This window comes from Hibiscus syriacus, unplaced genomic scaffold, assembly GCF_006381635.1.
Source record: "Hibiscus syriacus cultivar Baekdansim isolate YM2019G1 unplaced genomic scaffold, ASM638163v2 tig00110307_pilon, whole genome shotgun sequence".
Classification (NCBI taxonomy): Eukaryota; Viridiplantae; Streptophyta; class Magnoliopsida; order Malvales; family Malvaceae; genus Hibiscus; species Hibiscus syriacus.
In genome coordinates, this window is record NW_024062674.1 from 1,793,020 (window position 1) to 1,813,994 (window position 20,975).

The 20,975-nt window shown below is 32.8% G+C and overlaps 1 protein-coding gene across 1 annotated transcript; it reads right to left on the minus strand.

The window, feature by feature from the left end:
• Positions 1-12,997: 12,997 nt before the first annotated feature.
• Positions 12,998-19,145, minus strand: LOC120116929 (protein SIEVE ELEMENT OCCLUSION B-like). Its single transcript, XM_039137310.1, has 7 exons — positions 18,968-19,145; positions 18,797-18,901; positions 17,802-18,166; positions 17,618-17,703; positions 15,562-15,656; positions 14,540-15,025; positions 12,998-13,726 (listed from the first exon to the last, which is right to left on the minus strand). The coding sequence occupies exons 1-7, from the start codon at positions 19,109-19,111 to the stop codon at positions 13,097-13,099; spliced, it is 1,911 nt and encodes a 636-aa protein (XP_038993241.1). The 5' UTR covers positions 19,112-19,145; the 3' UTR covers positions 12,998-13,096.
• Positions 19,146-20,975: the final 1,830 nt, after the last annotated feature.

The following is a 20,975-nucleotide window of genomic DNA, read 5'->3' on the forward strand; positions in this document are numbered from 1 at the left end:
CATTGGTACTTTATCAATTTTTTAAATTTATAATTGTTTCGGTGACCAATTTTGTTAGGATTTACGAAAGCTCAAAATGGTATCCGAAAGAGTTGCAAAGGGGGAAATTGATAAAATTTGTTTAGGGAGTAAGGAGATAAAAATATAAGACAATTGACACAATGATTTATAGTGGTTCTACTTCTCAACCAAGTTTACTTCCACTACCTAAGCTCCTCACTTAGGATTTTCTAACAAATTCACTAATTTGTTCTTTCTTTTTCAAGGATCAAGAGTAACCTTTACAATTCCCTATCTTTTTACTTGGATAAGATAGAACAAAAAAAATCCTTTACAAAAGGATAAAATAAGTAAACAAATAAACCTCTCAAAGGTACGTGTTTACAAAGAATTAAGCTCACACAAACACAATATTTACAAGAGAAATGAAAAAAGATTGAAAAACCCTTCTCTTGTGTTTGAATGCTTGGATAGGTGTTGTAATCATTCTTCAAGTGTCATCAACTTGTATTTATATGTTGGAATGTTGTTGTGACCGTCTCTAGCCGTTGGGAGTGTTTTGGAGCCTTTGGGGATCAATTTTCATACAAAATAAAACTGCCCAGAATAGAGGGTATCGGTACTCCTAAAGGGAGTATCGGTACTACCTTTGTTATTTTTAAATCAACTAGTCGTTACTAGCCGTTGGGGCCTGATGGTATCGATACTATGTCTATGGAATCGATATTACTATACAGAGTAGTATCGGTACCCCTTTGGGTATCGGTACTATTTTTGCGTTCTAGAATTTGAGCATTATTGGTAGTATTGATACTACCTAGTGAGTATTGATACTTCCCTTACCTTTGATATCGATACCATATGAAAAATATCGGTATTGTTCATGAGGTATCGATATTGTAAGAACGGTATCGATACTTCTTGTCCAGAAAAACATTTTGTGCTCAATTTCACTTTTAAGGAGTTTAAATTATTTTTGAAAACTTTGAAAAACTTTAAATAAATTTAATTCAAGTCCAAAATCATTTTGTCTTAATTTTTATATCAAAATATTGTTCAACAATCTCCCCCTTTTTTATATAACAAAACATTTGAAAAAAATTGTTTTTGGCAAAACTCCCCCTTAATAAAATGTTTAATGAAAAAAATATCAATTGATGGAAAATGTATGAAAATGTTGGGCTCCCCTATTTCTTTAAGAAATTAAATTTTTTAAACCATACTTCTCCCCCCTTTTTGTTAGATCAAAAAGAATTCAACTTTAAAGTTAAAAAATAACATTGGAGAGTAAGTGGTGAATTTGACATAAAAAGCATTTGAAAAAAAATAAAGTTTCCCCTCAAAAAGTGCATTCCAAAAAAAATTGACTTTAAAAGCTTGACACTTAAACAAAATTGAATTTCAACAAAGAGTAACAAAAATGTTAGTAACACATGAAATTTAATATATCCAAGTCTAAAATACTTTATGCAACAACAAATGTTGAAATTAAGTGCATATGCATAAAGCTTTTCAAAAATGTCATGCATTTGAAAATTTTGATATCAATTGTTAGAGAGATATCATTTACATTTTTAAATTTCATGCATAAACATTTAAATTTAGGTCAAAAACTTAAAAAAGTTAAAATCGAAATATTTTAAAAATTTGATATCAATTGTTAGAGAGATATCATTTGCATTTAAAACCAATTTTGACCAAAATTCATTATGATAAACTAAAAATTATTAAAAATCATTAAAATTTTAAAATGTTCATCATAACACCTTTTTAACATACATGAGATGAAAAACAAAACATAACTATTTAAGATCAAAACTCATGCATGCCAAAAATCAAAATTATGCAAAAATAAAAAGCTTTTAAGCTTAGAGGTTACCCATTCCTTTTAGAGTGTGGCTAGAGCATCTTGATTTCTTCATTTTCATGACCATTGCTCCCACACCTACAAGAGACAGTTATTTGGATTTTGGTATCCAAATTGCTTTGGATCCTTGGACGTTAGTTTCAATGCCCCTTATTCCCTTAGGAACACATACTTGTCTAATTTTAAAAGATTTTATTTTCTTTATAGGACAAGTATGTTCCAAATGACCATAAAAATGGCAATGTGATCATTTTTCCATTTTTAAACATAATGAGTTGTTTTGAGAAATTAATTCTTTTTCTTTTGTTAAGCTCTCAAGCTTAACTTTCAAATCAAAATTTCTTTTTCTAAATCATTGATTTTAACTTTTGAAAGCTCTAAATCATTTTTCAAAATTTCATTTTGATTCTCAAAATCAATTTTTTCTTTCAAAACAAATCATTTTCAGCTTTAAGTTTTGAAATCAATTTCTTATATTTGGAATTCATGGTCTCAAATTACAAATACAACTCATTATAATCATCTTGTAACTCATCAAAATAATGTGGATTTAATTCATTTGAGTTAGAAGATATCATTGAATCTTCTTCGATGGCCATGAAGCATAGGTTGGCTACTTCATCTTCACCATTGGAGTCATCTTCATCACTCCAAGCTGCCACATATGTCTTTTTCTTGGATGATCCATTCTTCTTTAGGAGAGAGCATTCATACTTGACGTGCCCCGTTCTTTGACAATTGAAGCACACCGGGAGACCCTTCTTCTTTCTTGACTCATGCTTTACTTTCTTAGAAGACATGAATCTCTTGAACTTTTTGAAGTGCTTGGCCATCTCTTCTTCTTCATCATCGTCTTCATCCACCTCTTCACTTGAATCTTGATAGCTCTCATTGGTGGACTTGAAGGCAATGCCTACCTCATTCTTCTTCTTGTTTTGCTTCTCTTCATCTTCTTCCTCTTCCTTCACCATCAACTTCACCAGTGAGAAGAGAACCAACCAACTCGTCGAGAGTAAGAGACTTTAGGTCTCTAGCTTTGATAATAATCGTCTTCTTCGATTACCAAGACTTTAGAAGAGAATATATCAGCTTCCTCAGAAGCTTCTCATTAGAGATTACATCTCTAAATCCCTTGAGACATTTGACAATCACGGAAAATCTATCCGTCATGGCTTTAATGTCTTCATCGGGTTTCATCTTGAAATTCTCGTAATAATGGTTGAGAATACTTATCTTGGTTTCCCTCACTTCATCGATTTCTTCATGAGTGACTTGGAGTTTATCCCATATCTCCTTGGCATTGGAACAAGATGAGACTCTTTCATATTCATCCGAGCCTAATGCACAAAAGAGAATGTGCATAGCCTTAGTATTGAGTTGGAACTTCTTCTTCTCTCCATCACTCCAATCGTCCATCTCACCGGTTGAAATGGTGTAGCCTTTCATGATAGAGTTCCAAGCTCCTAAATCGTTGACTTGAATGAAGAGCATCATCCTAGTCTTCCAATAGGCATAATTTGCTCCATTGAAGTAGGGTGACTTTTTAACTGGTTGTGAATATTCAATGTAGTAGGCACCGGAGGTTAAAGTCATTTATTTGTCGGTTGTTTCAGGAATCGGTAGAGCTTCTTCGAGGATCGTCTCAAGGTGGTTAAACCTTCTAATGAGTCAAGCTTTGATACCAATTGTTAGGATTTGCAGAAGCTCAAAATGATAACCGAAAGAGTTACAAAATGGGGAAATTGATAAAATTTGTTTAGGGAGTAAGGAGATAAAAATATAAGACAATTGACACAAGGATTTATAGTGGTTCGACTTCTCAACCAAGTCTACTTCTACTACTTAAGCTCCACACTTAGGATTTTCTATCAAATTCACTAATTTGTTCTTTCTTTTTCAAGGATCAAGAGTAACCTTTACAACTCCCTATCTTTTTTACTTGGCTAAGATAGAACAAAAAAAACCCTTTACAAAAGGATAAAATAAGTAAACAAATAAACCTCTCAAAGGTAGGTGTTTACAAATAATTAAGCTCACACAAACACAATATCTACAAGAGAAATGAAAATAAGATTGAAAAACACTTCTTTTGTGTTTGAATGCTTGGATAGGTGTTTTAACCCTTCTTCAAGTGTCCTCAACTTGTATTTATATGTTGGAATGTTGTTGTGGCCGTTTCTAGCTGTTAGGAGTGTTTTGGAGCCATTGGGGGTCAATTTTCGTGCAAAATAAAACTGCCTAGAATAGAGGGTATCGGTACTTCTAAAGGGAGTATCGGTACTTCTAAAGGGAGTATCGGTACTACATTTGTTATTTTTAAATCAACTAGTCGTTACTAGCCGTTGGGGCCTGATGGTATCGATACTATGCCTATGGTATCGATACTACTATACAGAGTAGCATCGGTACCCCTTTGGGTATCAGTATCATTTTTGCATTCTGGAATTTGAGCATTGCTGGTAGTATCGATACTACCTAGTGAGTATTGATACTTCCTTTACCTTTGGTATCGGTACCATATGAACACTATCGATATTGTTCATAAGGTATCAATAATCTAAGAACAGTATCAATACTACTTGTCCAGAAAAACATTTTGTGCCCAATTCCACTTTTAAGGACTTTAAGTTATTTTTTGAAAACTTTGAAAAACTTTAAAAAAATTCAATTCAAGTCAAAAAAACATTTTGCCTTAATTGTTATATCAAAATATAGTTCAACAAATTTAATATATGTTATTTTTTTTGTTACACATATAACACTCCGAATTTAATTCAAACGATTTAATAGATTCGAGAATATCACATTTTGGGTCACTAAAACAATTCAACAAAATTTAATTTGAAAACTTAAAATAGATAATATAAGTAAACACCATCCATCTTTAAAAAAAATGAAAGATGAATCACCATCCATCTTTAAAAAAATTGAGTCGAAAACACTTCTTAAAAACACAAAAAAGTTATTTCTTGTCGGAAATAATACTCAAAGAGTATTCAACAAAATTATTCAAAGAAAAATTATTTTTTGTCGGAAAAATTCTCAAGTCAATTCCACTTTCAAGGTTAATCAGTCATTTTTACATTTCAATGGTATTTTCATAATTTATTATCTAAATATTTATGGCATTAAATATTTTAACAAGAATAATAAAAAATTAAGGATTTTTATATTAATTGATTTACCAATTAATCGTTGAACTTGGAATTATTTTTCATTGGCCTTCTAGTTTCTTATATGAGTCAATCGAGCATTAACCAATTTACTATCCTTTTTACCATATCCAGTACTAGTTTCAGTATAATCAACGATAAGCACATGGTCAATCATTTTTATTCATGCATTTACTAACTACAAACGGGTTTTGTAAAGCATACAAAAGTTGTCACACCCCAATATGGGGTTAGATTTCTTTCATATTAAGATATGTGATTTAAGTAGTAGTCAAATTAAAATTTTGGGTCCACTATGAAAATTAAGGATAATGGAATTGTCATTTTGGTTGGAATCCATTGCTTTCAGCTCATTTTCGGGCAGTTTTTGTGTCCACTGAAGCTTAAAATCAATTAAAGAAATGTATTGCTTTGTCATTCACCAACAACAATCTCCATTCATATAATAAAATAATATGAAGTGATGGAGGGGTGAATTATTGAAAGAAAGGATTGAAAATAAATGATTCTTTTATTATTAATTTTATAATATGGAAATGGAGAACCACATGTTTTAAAGATATTTTGGGATGACTTGGTTTTAATTAGAGAAATTGGAGGAACTGAACACTACAGAGCACTTCAACGCCACATTTGTCCAAGAACTCAAAGCCACCATGCAGAACTCAAGTGAATTTGCCCGCAACAGTTTGGTCATAGTTGCTAAAATCCTAGGTTTGTTGACAAATTTCAATATTCCAATTCACCGTAAGCTGCTTGGGTTTGCATCGTCAGAGTTCTTAGCTTGGATTCATTCCACTGAAAAGAGACTGTTGTAGGAATCCAAGCCTACACCAAACGTAATTGTTGCTCAAGATGGTTCTGGTCATTTCAAGACGATTAACGAGGCGGTGAAATTGATCGAAAAGAAGAACAAATCTAGATTTGTGATATAAGTGAAGGAAGTGAGAAAAGATGTGGACGATGTAATCACTCGAGCAAAGGAAAGTCCAATGCCTGAGCCTTCAAAACTAATAAAGGATGAAGGAGCAAATCACGTGGGTTTTAGTTGACAAAGTGCTAAAGGGGTAAATTACAAGCTGAGTTATCCAAGTTTGGTAAAAACTTAACCTTGTCTTTTAGCTTCCGTATTATTATGATTATGGCATAATGGTTTAAATAAAAATCAATTTAGTCCATGATGTTAGTAATTAAATATTACTGGCACTTCAAGATTTTAGTTATGCAAATTGGGTTTCTAAATTATTAATTAGATTCTAATAAGTTATTTTTATTATGACAAGGAAAATTAATGGAAGTCGTATTTGTACGATAGATTATCCGTGTTCGTTAGAAAAAGATTGGAAGCTAGAAATCAAGTTGGTGAGCTGGAATTTAAGACTAATATTTTGGGTTTGTTGGTGTTCCGATTCGGAGGTCCGTTTCGCCAAATTCAAAATCGGTAAGCTATTTTCATTGATTAATCACCCGATTCGATCCGTTTATCGTAATTAAGCTCCGTTTTTGATATAATTTATGTTGATATGTATCTGAGGAATTATTGGAAGTTGAATTGAAGATCAAAGGCGTTTGATGGAATTTTTATGGTCGATCAGTATTACACGAAAATCGAGGTAATACTTTACTACCTCTTTATGCTTTATGGAACATGTGAATATTGGTAAATGCATGATTAAGATAATGTTGGTCTCATTTGTGTAGTTAATTAGTTTCTACACTCGATCTGAATACGGTAAAAGGGTTCAGTAATTGATTATGGTTCAGATGATTTTTATAAGAAATTGAGGGATTGTTAGAATTAAATTACAAGTTCTGTGCTTAGTGATAAAGAAATCAACATGGATTTGTAACTTATAGTTTATTTCATCAAAGGTTAAATGTTAAAGGTACTTGGATGGGAAATTATGATAATACTCTGGTAGGGTAAAATTACGAAAATACCCTTAAGTTGTAAGATGTCAAGAATTGTCCCTGGAAGTTGATTAATAACTCTAAAAGGATATATTGATATCATAAAACTACAGATGTGCTTAAGAAATGCTAGATTTTGCTTACGAAATACGGATAACCGGTTTTTAACCCCTAGAGGGTTTGTGCAATATATTAGAATTCTATTAAGGAATCATTTCAAGATAAGAGAATGTTCGGTAAAGCAATTGATCATAGGATCTCTAAATTATAATTATTTTCGTTAAGAGCTAATATTGAAATTATCTGGTTAAGAAATTATAAAAATGCCCTTGAGAGGTAAAATAGTCCTAGTTAACCCTGAATGAGAAAATACTTTGAGGATTCGTACTTAACTCGATTAAGTACGGATTTGATTATTAAGATCCTGACTTAGTTCAGGAAAATTCCTGATTTTCCGTTTGTAAAATCTGAGAAGACACTTGACCCAGAAATATCAGAGTTATGAGTAAACACCTGAAGAATAATTTGTCAGGGTGTTCTGTTGTCATAATTGTTCGAAAGGACTGAAATAAATGATAAGATTGAATTTAATAGTAAGATCGGACGGAAGGAAATGATTGAAATACGCTGAATCTGTAAAATGACCAAAATACCCCTGTAATGGAAATGACCCAAGAATACCACAAAGCTCAAGAATGATTGGATATCTTCGAGCTCTGAAATAAATGGAATAAAAATAAACACCAAAATACCCTTGTGTCCTATTCTAAGTAAATGCCTTGGATTAATTAAGGAATCCAAATAAGCATAGGTATTGGACTACCTTTAAAAAGTTATGGAACACAGCTTAAGTAAGCCGATCAACTTTAATGATATGTCAGTACCTGAACGACATAGATATTACTTGAATGTGTGTTCGTCTACTCAAGTTTAGCTCGATGATAATTTTGGAAGTATTCAGCTCAGCTCAACTCTAGATCGCATTCAGTATTAAGAATTGGACGTTTATTCGACAAATAAACCACGAAGACCAAATTAAACTGAATGAAAATGCAATATGTATTTGGAATTCAGAAACGTCTGAATTACTCTGGAAAACTCTAAAGTAACAAGAATAGACATGATTGTTAAATGAACTAAATAACCTCAATGAATGAGGATTAAATAAGTTATTTGGATGACTCTGGAAACACTGTTGAACTTACATGATGAATTGTCTTTATGGGTTATGAACCATGAATCAAGTACGTCCGTATTTCCTGATATCGTTGAAACGTAGAAATGAAATAAAGACAGTTGGGAGATCTATTCAACGATGATTATGGGGATGATCTATGGATCTGCATTATGGTATTAAAGAGTGAATACACTGGAAGGATAATGAATTGACTTGTTGACATGCATCAGTTTGAGAGTTGTGTAACTCGAGTTGTTTGATAATATGGTCGATAGTCATAGATTGTAAATGACTTGAATCTTTGATTCTTTATTTTCATCTAAAATCACTTCGGTCATGTTTGAAAACGCAAGTAAAGCAGAAGGAAAAGATTCGGAATACCTCATTTGGTTCAATTGGGCTGAAATCCTATGAATTCAAAGTATATTCCTGAATACCCCTGATTGTTTGGGTAATAGAATCACTCGCAGTAAATCTGAATTTAGAATTATTATGTATAAAGGTTCCTGAACGTTTTCCTGATGCACATAGAAACTTAGTGGAATTCTAAAGTATCAATTTGAAATGTCTAATTAGATCAGTTAGAAATCGATTCTCTTCAATAAGATCTTATTACTGGAATCCGATCAAATTGTACAAGTTCATGTTATCCATATTGATAACTACAAAATACATCTGAAAAATATTTGGATTCTCTAGTGTGTTCCGTATATTTTAAAAAAATTGTTTTATTGTTTTAACATGTGGTACACTGAAATCTATGGTTACTTTTTATGGATGCACCGACTTAACGGTGATGGCTTATGGATTTGTATCATTGTATAAACTGTATCTTGGAGATATAGATTTGTAAAGTACAGCTTTGATCAAGTTGAAAAATTTTTATGGACCTAATGTGACTCTTAGGTAGGCTCTACGGCTCTGAGATCATTCTCGGGTAGGCCCTGCTACCCTAAGATGTGTTCTTAGGTAGGCCCCACAGCCCCGAAATCTATCTTGGGTAGGCTCTCAGGCCCTAAGATATTCTCTTAGGTTAACCCTTTGTAAGATGGTTTAAAATACGAGTTTAAAAAGCTCCACTACAGTATGGTTTATGGGATTTTACTGAACTATCATTTGATTAGTGTACCTATTATGATTTTATCGTACTGATGGAACACACTAGATATCCTATTCGACCTCATGAAAACGTGACTGTATGAAAGGTTTCTTATAAACTGAGATTCATGGATTCTACTCGATGAACTACTAATGGAACCCCAGATTATTCCGTAAATGGTATACGTTTGATTCAATAAGGAAATTATGGCTTCCCATTTATCTGCATGTCAAGTAGCATCATCTGGTAGTTCTGTATTACTGAGCTTTCCGAATCTCACTCTATTACTCACCATTGCAGGTTAAAAGAATTGTACGAGTACAACTATCAACATCAGTAGGGGAGTTCTTCCGGCGTTGCTTGCAGAGTATGATACATGTGATTAGGGGGCATGTGGATTGTATTTTGTTTTATATTTGAGTTTGAAAAACCTATTTTATTTATGAATAATAATAAATCATTTATAATTTTACTTGTTTTAAGAAAAGTTTTAAATTTTCCGCTATTTTTACAGTGGGTTGCTCTGGTGGCCCTAATGTGACACTCCAGATCGGATCGGGCTATCCGCATCTGTCTGAGGGGGTTACAAAAGTCAGTAAAGTATTATCGTGACTTTGAACTAAATCACTCGGTCTTGAAACTCCCTTCAATCACTCTAGAATTCGAATTCAATGTCCCACAATATCTTAGATACATGACAGAACAACTTACATCAAAAACAAAACTTAAATGTGTTAATCAGATAAAATTGAAAGGTAAAATGCTTAAAGACAATTTATCATGTTAGAATTTGGTAAAAGAGACTTAAAAAATGGACTCAAGACGTCGAAAAGTCTAAAATATTACTTTTTAGAAAAAAACAACTTTTACTCAATGGTCAAAATCAACGTCGATTAACGGCTTGTCAATGTTGGTCAACGGCTCGGATCGATTTGGCTTGCCTCATTTTGGCTCAATGTAGCTCGATTTGGCTCAAAATTACTCGGTTCGGCTTAAAGTGGCTTGGTTTATGCGATTTGAACCAGTTTAGACCGGTTCCAAAAGACTCCCCAGATTGTGGAGAAGCCCCACGTGCAGGGACAACGCGTGAATGGGCCAAAAGCGTCAGAATGCTTCCAAAATTTCCAGAATCTCAAATCAAACGATTTTAAACTATTTATCAAGCTTAGTTTGCGATGAAAAACAACGGAGAACGATGAGAATTGAGCTTCCTCAAATGATCGAACGGCTCATACCCCACGCTCCTCAAGGACGACGGAAACAATGAGGGTACCAGACAGAGAAAAACCACGAAAGTAGGACAATAGATCCGGCGGTTTGAAGAAAGGATGGCGAGAACGATCGAGATTGTTGAAAAACAGTGGGGGAGCCTTGAGTTTCCAACGAACTTTCGAGGCCACTTCTACGGCATTTGACGCGGTTTCATCGAGAGTGGAGTGTGGGGTTTTGGTCGGAGTAAAGCAGAGAATCTGATGATGTAGACGGTGACGACCACAAACTGACAGGGACAGAGATCAGAAGCGAAAGACGGTTGAAGTGGGGAAGATATGGAATTCTCTGAAAACTCTCGAGACAACTGGCATTCATGTGACGCCTTCCTGGAGCTGGGGTATAATAGTATTTATACTTTTATTATTATTTTAATAATCAACGGTAGTTTAGTACAACTGGTAAGGACTTAACGAGATAATGTGTTAGGATTATTTATTTCACGAGATAATGCTATCTCCATATTATTTGTTGAGATAGGGTGAAATTCACAGTACAACCGTAGGTCGCCATACCGTCCCTGCGAGCTGTTGAAGGTCGCCATGCATGCATGGTTGGAGGTCGCCATGCAATCTAACCAAGCAAGGTCGCCATGTGATTGATGCGACCAAGCTGGTAAGAAAGAAATAATGAGAGTTGTGTGGCCCAAGTGTTGTAAAGTTGGTTTCACCTACGTTTGTTTTCTTTTCCTTTTGGCAAGTGAAAGTTGAATTTTTATTTTTTTTTATTTTTATTTCAAATTTTGAAACACATGTCATGATCTTGCAGCCCCATACAACTCTCATTATCTTCTTTCTTACCAGCTTGGTTGCAGCAATTATATGGCGACCTTACTTGGTTGGATTGCATGGCGACCTCCAATGCATGCATGGCGACCTTCAACAGCTCGTGAGGACGGCATGGCGACCTACGGTTGCACTGTGGATTTTACCCTATCTCAACAAATAATATGGAGATAGCATTATCTCGTGAAATAAATAATCCCAACACATTATCTCGTCGATTTAGCCGGACTTAACATTAACTAGTTCACCTTGAACTTCACGTTAATTTCATCCTTTTGGCTGAAATACAAAACTTCCAAATAAAAATGGACAAATTACATTCAAGGTCATCAAACTGTACATATTTTCACCTTTTTGTCTTCTATTTCCAATCCATTTTCAAATTAGTCCTTAAGTTCCATAATTTTCTTTTAATTTAGTTTTCAAACTTGAACACATATCTATATAGTCCTTTACAACTTCCGTATATTCACATAAAATTTTCTAAATTTCTTAAATGTTCCACGTTAGTCCTCAATATACTGAATAAAATTCCAGCCTCAAAATCGGGGTGCGACAGAATTAACATATAAAATAAAACTAAAGCTCCCCTTATTGGGATGAAATAAATTCGACCATTTATCTTTGGAGCGAATTTTTATGTGGATTGATAGAATTTTAATGGACGTAATAATTCATTATTGTGTTGGTTTTTGATGAGTCATTTGCAATAGTTTGTGATCTATATTCGCTCTTAAGACATGGACTTTTACAACTGTTTACGTGTTGAATCTTCAGGTTTTCACATGGAACAAACGAGATTAAGGGGCTGTTTATTTACTTCAGAATGATTAAGCGCTGAATGATTCAAATACTGAATGATTTAGAGGCTCTGAATGGTTTGACTCTGAATGTGACATGTTGTTTGATAACTGGCTCTAAATGATTCAGAATGTACTTCTGTGCTGAATCATTCAGTACTGTTTTGCTGAATCAATCAGTAATGAATCATTCAGAAGTGTGAAACAAACGTGTTGAATGCTGAACGGTTCAGCATTCAACGCTGAATGGTTCCATCAAGAGGCAAACAAACAGTCCCTAAGACTATTTCTTGGTAGTCTTTATTCTCCAAATAAGTTTGTAGGCAAATTCACATATAAATTAGACATTTTCTTTAGGGTAAACTATTGGATTGATCACTTTTCTTTTATATTTGTAAATTTTTTCTCACAAAATTCAAAAAACTTAATTTTTTTGTCACTTACATTACCAAATTTTTAATTTTTGATCACTTATATAATCGAATGTTACATTTTGGTCATTGAGTCGTTAACTCCCATTAGTCTGATGGCGTGACACATTATTCAAAAGGTGTAAAATTTTAATTTTACCCCTGAACTTTAAATAGACTACTAGTTAGATGTTGAACTTCAGATGAAGCATCATTTCGACATCTAAACTTAGATAAAATATCAATTTTACTCCTGAATTCGATCAAAGTCTCTCACAACCACCACCACTCACCACTGTCACCATCATACGACATCGGCCGTCGTCATCGTTCACTGTTAGATCTCAAAATTTATAGTTCACGCCATATTGTTTTTCAATTTAAGTATGAATGCAACTACAAGAGTCCATGAAGCTTTTCACTTGGAATTTCTTTTCTTTGATAAATAGACAGCACAGATTAAACAAGTTCTGGACTCTTTCTTCACCAAATAGTGTAGGTGAATAAATGAGTGAGCCTCAGATTTTATTCCATGGTAGAGTAGAGCCTTAGCAGCTTAATACATTTTATTATATCTATTTCCTCCGGGTGTATTTCCTAATTACTCAGCACAGCAGCGACTCAGGGCAGCAGCGGTAAGTGTAAAACATGTCCATCACTTTGGAACACTCAGGGCACATCATTATCCCTGGAATCTCACCCATAACCGGCAGGTTAACGTTGATGCAGCTGTGCACATCCCTCATTATTAATTCATTGTACTCTTCTATTCCATTAAAGAAACGATTCCCCACGTTCTCTTTTATCCATTTCTTGTAGTTTTCCATTATACTTAGAGCCGTTTTCCCGCTGGTTGTCACCATGGCACTTGTTCCCATCGAAAACATGGCCCATGCTTTGCCATTCCCACCGTACCCGACCACTTTCAACGCCTCCTGCATCACCGGATCCTTCCTGCTGATGTTCACCGTCTTACCGAGTTTGATTTTGTAGTACAATATGCTCTCCAGTCGAGTCCAGAAATGCCACTGAGATTCTGATTCAATGACATGAATGCCTCGACCAAACTCATTCCTTGTTAGCCCTTTGCCTTTGCTCTTCCCCACACCAAGGTATACTAGCTTTAAGGAAACACCCGCAGCGTGTGCAGCAATTTTCACTTTCTCAGTGAATGCCTGAATCCATGACATATCCCCACCTCCAAACAAGCATACAAATGTCCCCTCGCTCTTTGTCTAAATAATCAAGTAACACACAACATCCCTTAAGTAAGATTCTGAAACTAGAACCAAAAGGTAAATAAAAATAAGGGTAAACTATACGTTTATTACCCCAACTGTCATTTTTGTTCCATTTGGTCATCTAACTATTTCTGTTTTGAAATCATACCTAATGTTCAGTTTTTGTTTCATTTTGGTAACTCATTATTAAAAAATTAATGGTGATGTTGACGTGTCACCATAAGATAATAATACATCATCAATGAAAAAAATAAAAAAATGTAATGTCAACAGTTCTGTTATTTTATTAACTGTAGGTGACCAAAATGAAACCAAAATGTAACATTGGGTATGATTTTGAAAAAATAGTTAGGTGGCCAAAACGGAACAAAAGTGATAGTTGAAGTACTAAACATGTAGTTTACCCCAAAAACAAATCAGAGGTTATAAATAAGGGTAAACTACATGTTTAGTACCCAACTATCATTTTTGTTCCATTTTTATCACTCAATTATTTTTTATTTAAAATCATACATAACATTTAGTTTTAGTTTCATTTTGATCACCCGACGTTAAAAATTAACTATGATGTTGATGGGTTACTATAAAGTAATGTAACATAATTCTTGAATTTTTTTTAAAAAAAAATTGTCATGCTAGCATTTCAGCTATTTTTTTTAACGGCGGGTGACCAATATGAAACCAAAACATAGCCTTAGGTATGATTTTGAAAAGTAATAGTTGGGTGATGAAAACGGAGCAAAAGTGACAGTTGAGGTACTAAACATGTAGTTAACCCTAAATATAAATAAGAGATTATAAATGTACCCATGATTGCATGTCTATATCATTGGGAAGGTCAAGTTCATCGAACAACAAGTGAAGCCTCCAACCATTTTGCTCAACTCTTTCCTTCCACAGAGCTTGTTCTCTTGTTGCAATGAAAGGAAAGGCCGAATTACCCCATGTCCACAACATAGGGAGGGCATTCAAGGATGTTATTGCCCCACTTGGTTTCACTGACACAGCAATGGCTTGCTTTATAAATTGCCAGTCCTTCTTTATGCACTCAATGACTTGTGCTTCGATCTTGGAATGCTTAACTGCAATCCATTTCATCATTTGTTTCAGCTCCCCAAACTTTGCCTCTGCTCTCTTATCATTTACCGACAACTCCACGATTGGGACCCACAAGATTTCATACTTGTTGTCATTCTTTTGGTACAATCCGTTGAGAACCTTAATTTCTTCGATGGATATGTCGAGATCTGATATGAGAAATAACACATGCTTGTTTCTCAGTTTTTCAGGATCCTGTATCGTAAACATATTAATCATCAAAACCCCATATTTTGAAGGGTAAAGTAAACAAATATTATAAAATGATCCTTTGATTATAAGATATTATTTTATTGAGTCTCTCAGCTATTAAAAGTTACAAAATGGTTACCTGACTATTCATTATGTTTTAAACTTGTCATTTTTTGTTAAAAAATTTAACGATTGTATGAGCTGGACGTTAACATGTTGACTAAGATATGATAGTCGTTTGAGATTGTGAGATTAGATTTTATTATGTCTCGATCAACAGGTTAACGTCCAATTCAGATTGCCGTCAACTTTTATCAAAAAGGACAATTTTGGAATATTTGAATAGTTGAGTGATCATTTTGTAACTTTTAATAGTCGCAAAATTTAACAAAGTAACGTTTTATAGTCGAATGACTGTTTTATAATTTTTTTTATAATCGAGAGACTCAACAAAATAATAAGTCATAACCATTTGCATAATTTATTTTGAAACAAATGATTCGATTATAATATGCAATACAATAGGGATTTGAACCAACCTCTGTATATTTCTTGATGTTTTCGATAAGTTCCGAGGTTCTGATATTGAGAATAGGTTTCCGTTCGTCTTCATAATCATATGGTGCCACTTTCCCTGCACCATATTGTGATCAAATGTCAAAAAGACGCATACACCCAACTGGATTCGAGCAACGTAGTTTGTATCGGTACGTGAGTCTAAATTTAAATCTTTTCAAGAAAGTAAAACATTAAAATATATTGAACAATATCATTGGTAAAAGTGAGAGTTGTTGTTCTTTGTAGAGGTTAAGGGTTTGAGTAATTGTATTTACAAGGTGTATGTATTGTCAATATTTAAGAAATATTATAAAAATATATTATATTTTACTCATCTCAGACTATTTAAAAAAACTTACCACGATACTAAAAGCTTTAGTTATTTTTTCTTAGATAAACTATATCATTGACTATTTAACTATTGCCTTTTTTTATTATCTTTTTTCCTGAAAATTTATCAATCAGACCACATAATATTTAAGTATTCCAATCAAGCTACTAACCATTATTTTTAATGGACTAGATGATGTGGTTATTAAAAATATTGGTATAATTATACATTTGATCTTTAATATTTACACATTTTATTATTTTAATCTTTATTTTAATTCAATTAAAAAAATTTAATCTCTAATTAAATAATGACATGTGTCACTATTCTTAAATTTAATTTATTTAACCTAATAATTTTACCTCCAATAAGGTGGTGTCAAAGACAGTTTGCATGCGCTTGAGCCACTTAGCCAAGCCCTATATTTGTTAAAAGATTGCAACATTTAGTATATATTCTATTGTTGTTACTAAAAGAAAAAAAAGAGTGTTAAACAAATGTAAAAACTATTATTAAAATATGTAAGTTGGCCTAGTAGTTAAAGTTTTTCATCCTAGGTTCAAATCTTCCCAATAGCATTTTAACATTTTTTTTTCTGTTATTAGTAACAATAGAATATATAAAATGTTGCAATGTATCAACGTTTTATATGAATTGGCTAGGCGGTTCAGGCGCAGGTTGATCTCTTTAAAAAGATTCAAGTTCAATCCTACACAGCAGCACTTTTACTCTACAAATTTTTTCCGCTTCTATTAAGGTAGTGACACGTGTTAAAATGCTAATATTAGAATGAACAAAAATATTAACATTTTATATGATTTGGCTGAGTGGTTTAGGCGCAATTTCATCTCTCTGAAGTCCCAAGTTCAATTTCAATCCTACACAGCAGCACTTTTACTCCACAAAATTTTTCCACTTCTATTAAGGTAGTGACACGTGTCAATACCTCATTAGAGGAAAATATTAGGTTGAATAAATTAAAATAAAAAAAATACGATCCAATCAAATAATGACACGATCATTATCTAATTGGAGATTAAATTTATTTAATTGAATTAAAATAAAGACTAAAATAATAGAATATATAAATATTAATGACCAAATGTATAATTATACTAATCTTTTTAATAGTCACACCATCTATTCCGTTAAAAAGTTCACTGTTAATAGTTTGAGTGAAAAAACAAAAACAAACAGTTAGACGCACCCAACATTTGTTGCTGTAATGATTCTTTATGTTTCAATTTATTAGTTTTTAAAATATATGTTAATATGGTGTGATTACCCTATGATCAATAAAATCCTTAAACAATTTAGGATTTTTTACGTAAATTACATATTTAGTATCTAATCTATCTACTTTGTTCTGTTTTGGTGCCTAAATTTTAACTTTTCAAAATTATGCCTAACATTTAGTTTAGGTTTCATTTTGGTACCATGCAGTTAAAAAATTAACAGAACTGACGATGCGACATTTTTCAATGATGACATGACATTACTTTATGGTAACACGTCAATATCATCGTTAAGTTTTTAATGACGGGTTACCAAAATGAAACATAAACTAAACGTTAGGCATGATTTTGATACAAAATAAAGTTTAAGTATCAAAATGGAACAAAAGTAATAGTTTAGAGACTAAACATGTAGTTTACCATTTTTCGTATGATATACTAACAAAATTGTATATTTATACGATGGCTTACTTGCAGCAACCAGTTTCTCTCGAAGATCATCATTTAGCTCGATAAGTCGTCTTGTCAACGTTGTTAGTTCATCATCACCAATATCCCTAAAGTAAGAGTAATTATACAAATATAAATATGCCAATGTAATATAAAATTGAAGTTGAACATGAAGGATGCTAAAAGGATCGATGGAGGAGCTTACTCCCTTTTGCTTAAAGTGGTTGAAATTTGCAAAACATTGTCAATAATATTCTCGGAAAACTCATCTCTTCGGATGTTGGAGAAGTCCAAACTGGTGCGGGAGACTTTCTTCATGGCGTCGATAAGACCCGAGCTCTGAAGAGCCTTGAAATCGAGTTTGAGAGAGTGGCCTTTTACGGCATTCATAAACTTCGAGATCGAATGGTTGCAGTGCTTCCCCAGCATCGACAATTCTCCGATACTCGAAGCAAAAGCTGCGATTGCTAGAACCGCTCTTCCATTCCCCGAATACTTACGAAGCCTTTGTTCCATTGTTGATTTGGTTTTACTCAGATTTCCTGTTCCTTCTACGAGATTGCAAGACATCTATAGTGGGAAGACGAATTTCAAAGTTTTAGATTAAGTGATGATGCTAAAATTACCTCCAAATGTTTGTATAAATGATTATTTTGGCTTCTATTTTTTTAGTATTCTAACACTTAACATTTTAATTGAGTTAAAATATCTCCTATTGGAAGGAAATCGCTAGTTGACTAATAGTCAACATATGTTTTTGACATACTATTTTCATATGTACTTAATTGTTGACGTAATATGTGTCACATCATCTCTATGAGTTACATGGGATATACCGCATCATCACTCTAAGTTATATGGCATATATCACGTAATCACTTTGGGTTACATAACATATATCACGTCACTACTCTGGATTATGTGGTACATATCACGTCACCACTTTGGGTTATGTGGCACATATCACATTAGCAGTTAAGCAAATGTGAAAATATTACATCAACAACATATGTTGATCGTTCGTTAATTAACGGTTTCCTTCCAATAGAAGAAATTTAACTAAAAATTGACACGTTGAAGATTAAAATACTCCAAAAAGAAAAAGAGTGAAGATCAAATTAGTCATACGTGCAAACATAGTAGTAAGCCTTAGATTAATGCATTTGTTGGTCTTAAACAACAAGTTGGTAAGTGATTTACCTCACAGGAGATATGTCTGATATCAGTCAATGCTTCACGCATACCATCAATGTTCTCCAGGCTGCTCATCATGGCTTTTAACTTTTCAGATTCAACATCGTCCTCCTACAACAAATAAAATCATTTAAATATATGACTGTAATCAAGAGGCCAAGTAAAATTATAAGACACCTTGGTTGCAAGAGCAATGTTGAAAATGCAGTCAATGAGCTCCACTATTTGTTGGAGATCGATTTGATGAGTTTGAGGGGAACTATGGTCAGTTATCAGATCTTTATGTGATTGCTGCTCTGAGAACAGACGATCGACTTCCATTGTAGTTTTAGCTAGTGTTAGCTAGGAAGGTGAAGGCGGTAGGTGGTGGGTAGGTCAAGGTTCAAGAGTCACATCCATTATATATATATATTATAGAGTAGAGTACAAATGGTTATTTAATTATAGAGCTTGTTTTAGTTGAGTTTTTCGATTATTAAAAATTATAAAATGATTCTTCGATTATAGGGTGATGCTTTGTTGAGTCATCTGACTATTAAAAATTACAAAATTCTCATCCGACTATTTATATAATCTAAACTCGTCCCTTTACAATTACAAAATTAACGGTGGTCTGAGTTGAAAGTTAACATATTGATTAAGATATGATATAATTTGATCCCAAAACCGTTTGAGTTATATTTTGTGGAGTGACTCTATGTTACATTATGTCATAAAGTTGGTGTTTGAAACATTTTGTCACCGAGTCAATTTTTCAAAGCAACGATAGTACCAATAGACTTCATTAAAATATGATTTTATCATATCTCAATTAACAGGTTAACATCCAGCCCGAACATCTTCAATTTTTTTAATTGAAAAAGACGAGTTTGAACATATGAATAATCAATTAACCATTTTGTAACTTTAATAGTAAGATGACTCAACAAAACAATGTCCTATAATTGAGTGATCATTTTATAACTTTTAATAATTAAAAAATTCAACAATGTAATACCTTATTATCGGATTACCATTTGTATATTTTATCCTATGTTATTTAGGGAATGGAATATTGCACTTGCATAATTGACCAACCATCGTCATTTTAAAACAAGAGAAAGTTAACTTCCATATTCTTTTGAAACATAAATGAACTAAACTATATTCCCTCAATTCTTCCACATTATTTTGAGTTATATAGAGTACTCACTAATTGTTTGATGCCACGTGTTTATTCAAGGAATACTTTTGTCTTGGATGGTAAGTTAATTATATAAAAGCAAATGGTTCAAGTAAATTAAATTAGTACGAAAAGCATACATGTATATCTGACATGCAAAAGCTAAAGTTTTATTATTCTTTGAGTCGGGATCAAGAACATGTAGCCTTGATTAATTGAAGAAATTGGAACTTGAGATTTAGTTTTGGGATTTTCTTTCTTTTATTTTTTCTAGCAAGTAATTCATTACCTTTAAAAGTATTGCATCATATTCTTGCATCATATTCTTGCATCATATTCTTGCTTGACTTGTCAGGCACGGATGTAGTCAAGAGGATCTTTCTTGAGGATGGATTGGAGATATGTGTGGTACAGTCACATTTTGAAAATTTATAATTATAGTATATTTTAAATTTTTATATGTATTTTTTTATTATAAATATATTTTTATCTTCCTAAAATTTTATAAATCCATCATTTCTAAAATTTTAGAGATTTTACCTAGAATAAAATTCTTTTTCCGTCCATTAACTTCTTGATCTTCCAACTTTCTATCTTATCTAAACAAATAAGAGACCACATTATAATTATTAAAAGAGTAAACTACAAGATTGATAACTTTCGTTTAAGTTTTATACATTTTTTTACTAAATACAAAAAACATAATATTTGGTCACTTTTGTTTTTGTTTAATTAAGATGCTATCACTTAGGGTTAACTGCTGTTAGATCTTTAGCGGATTGCTGATGTGACACACTAAATTTATATAATTAAAAGGGTAAATTATACAAATGGTCACTAATGTTTGAGTATTTTTTGTTTTCCAGTGAAGTTTCAAAAGTAATAAATCGGTCGCTAAAACATCAAATATATTCCTTGAACAATGGTTTTATATCTAATTTACCCCAAACGTTTCCTAACTTTTTGCTTATCATTCGAAATATTCGATTGCAAAAAATTGAAAAAATTAAAAAGCTTAAATTG

Bases quoted from the DNA above. Each gene is read 5' to 3' on its own strand.
- LOC120116929 (XM_039137310.1), bottom strand. From the start codon at position 19,111: ATGGAAGTCGATCGTCTGTTCTCAGAGCAGCAATCACATAAAGATCTG. The intron at 17,704-17,801 runs GTAAGCTCCTCC...CTCTTACTTTAG, and splicing joins ACCACTTTAAGCAAAAGGGA to GGATATTGGTGATGATGAAC. The intron at 15,026-15,561 runs GTTGGTTCAAAT...TTTACGATACAG, and splicing joins ACATCAAGAAATATACAGAG to GATCCTGAAAAACTGAGAAA.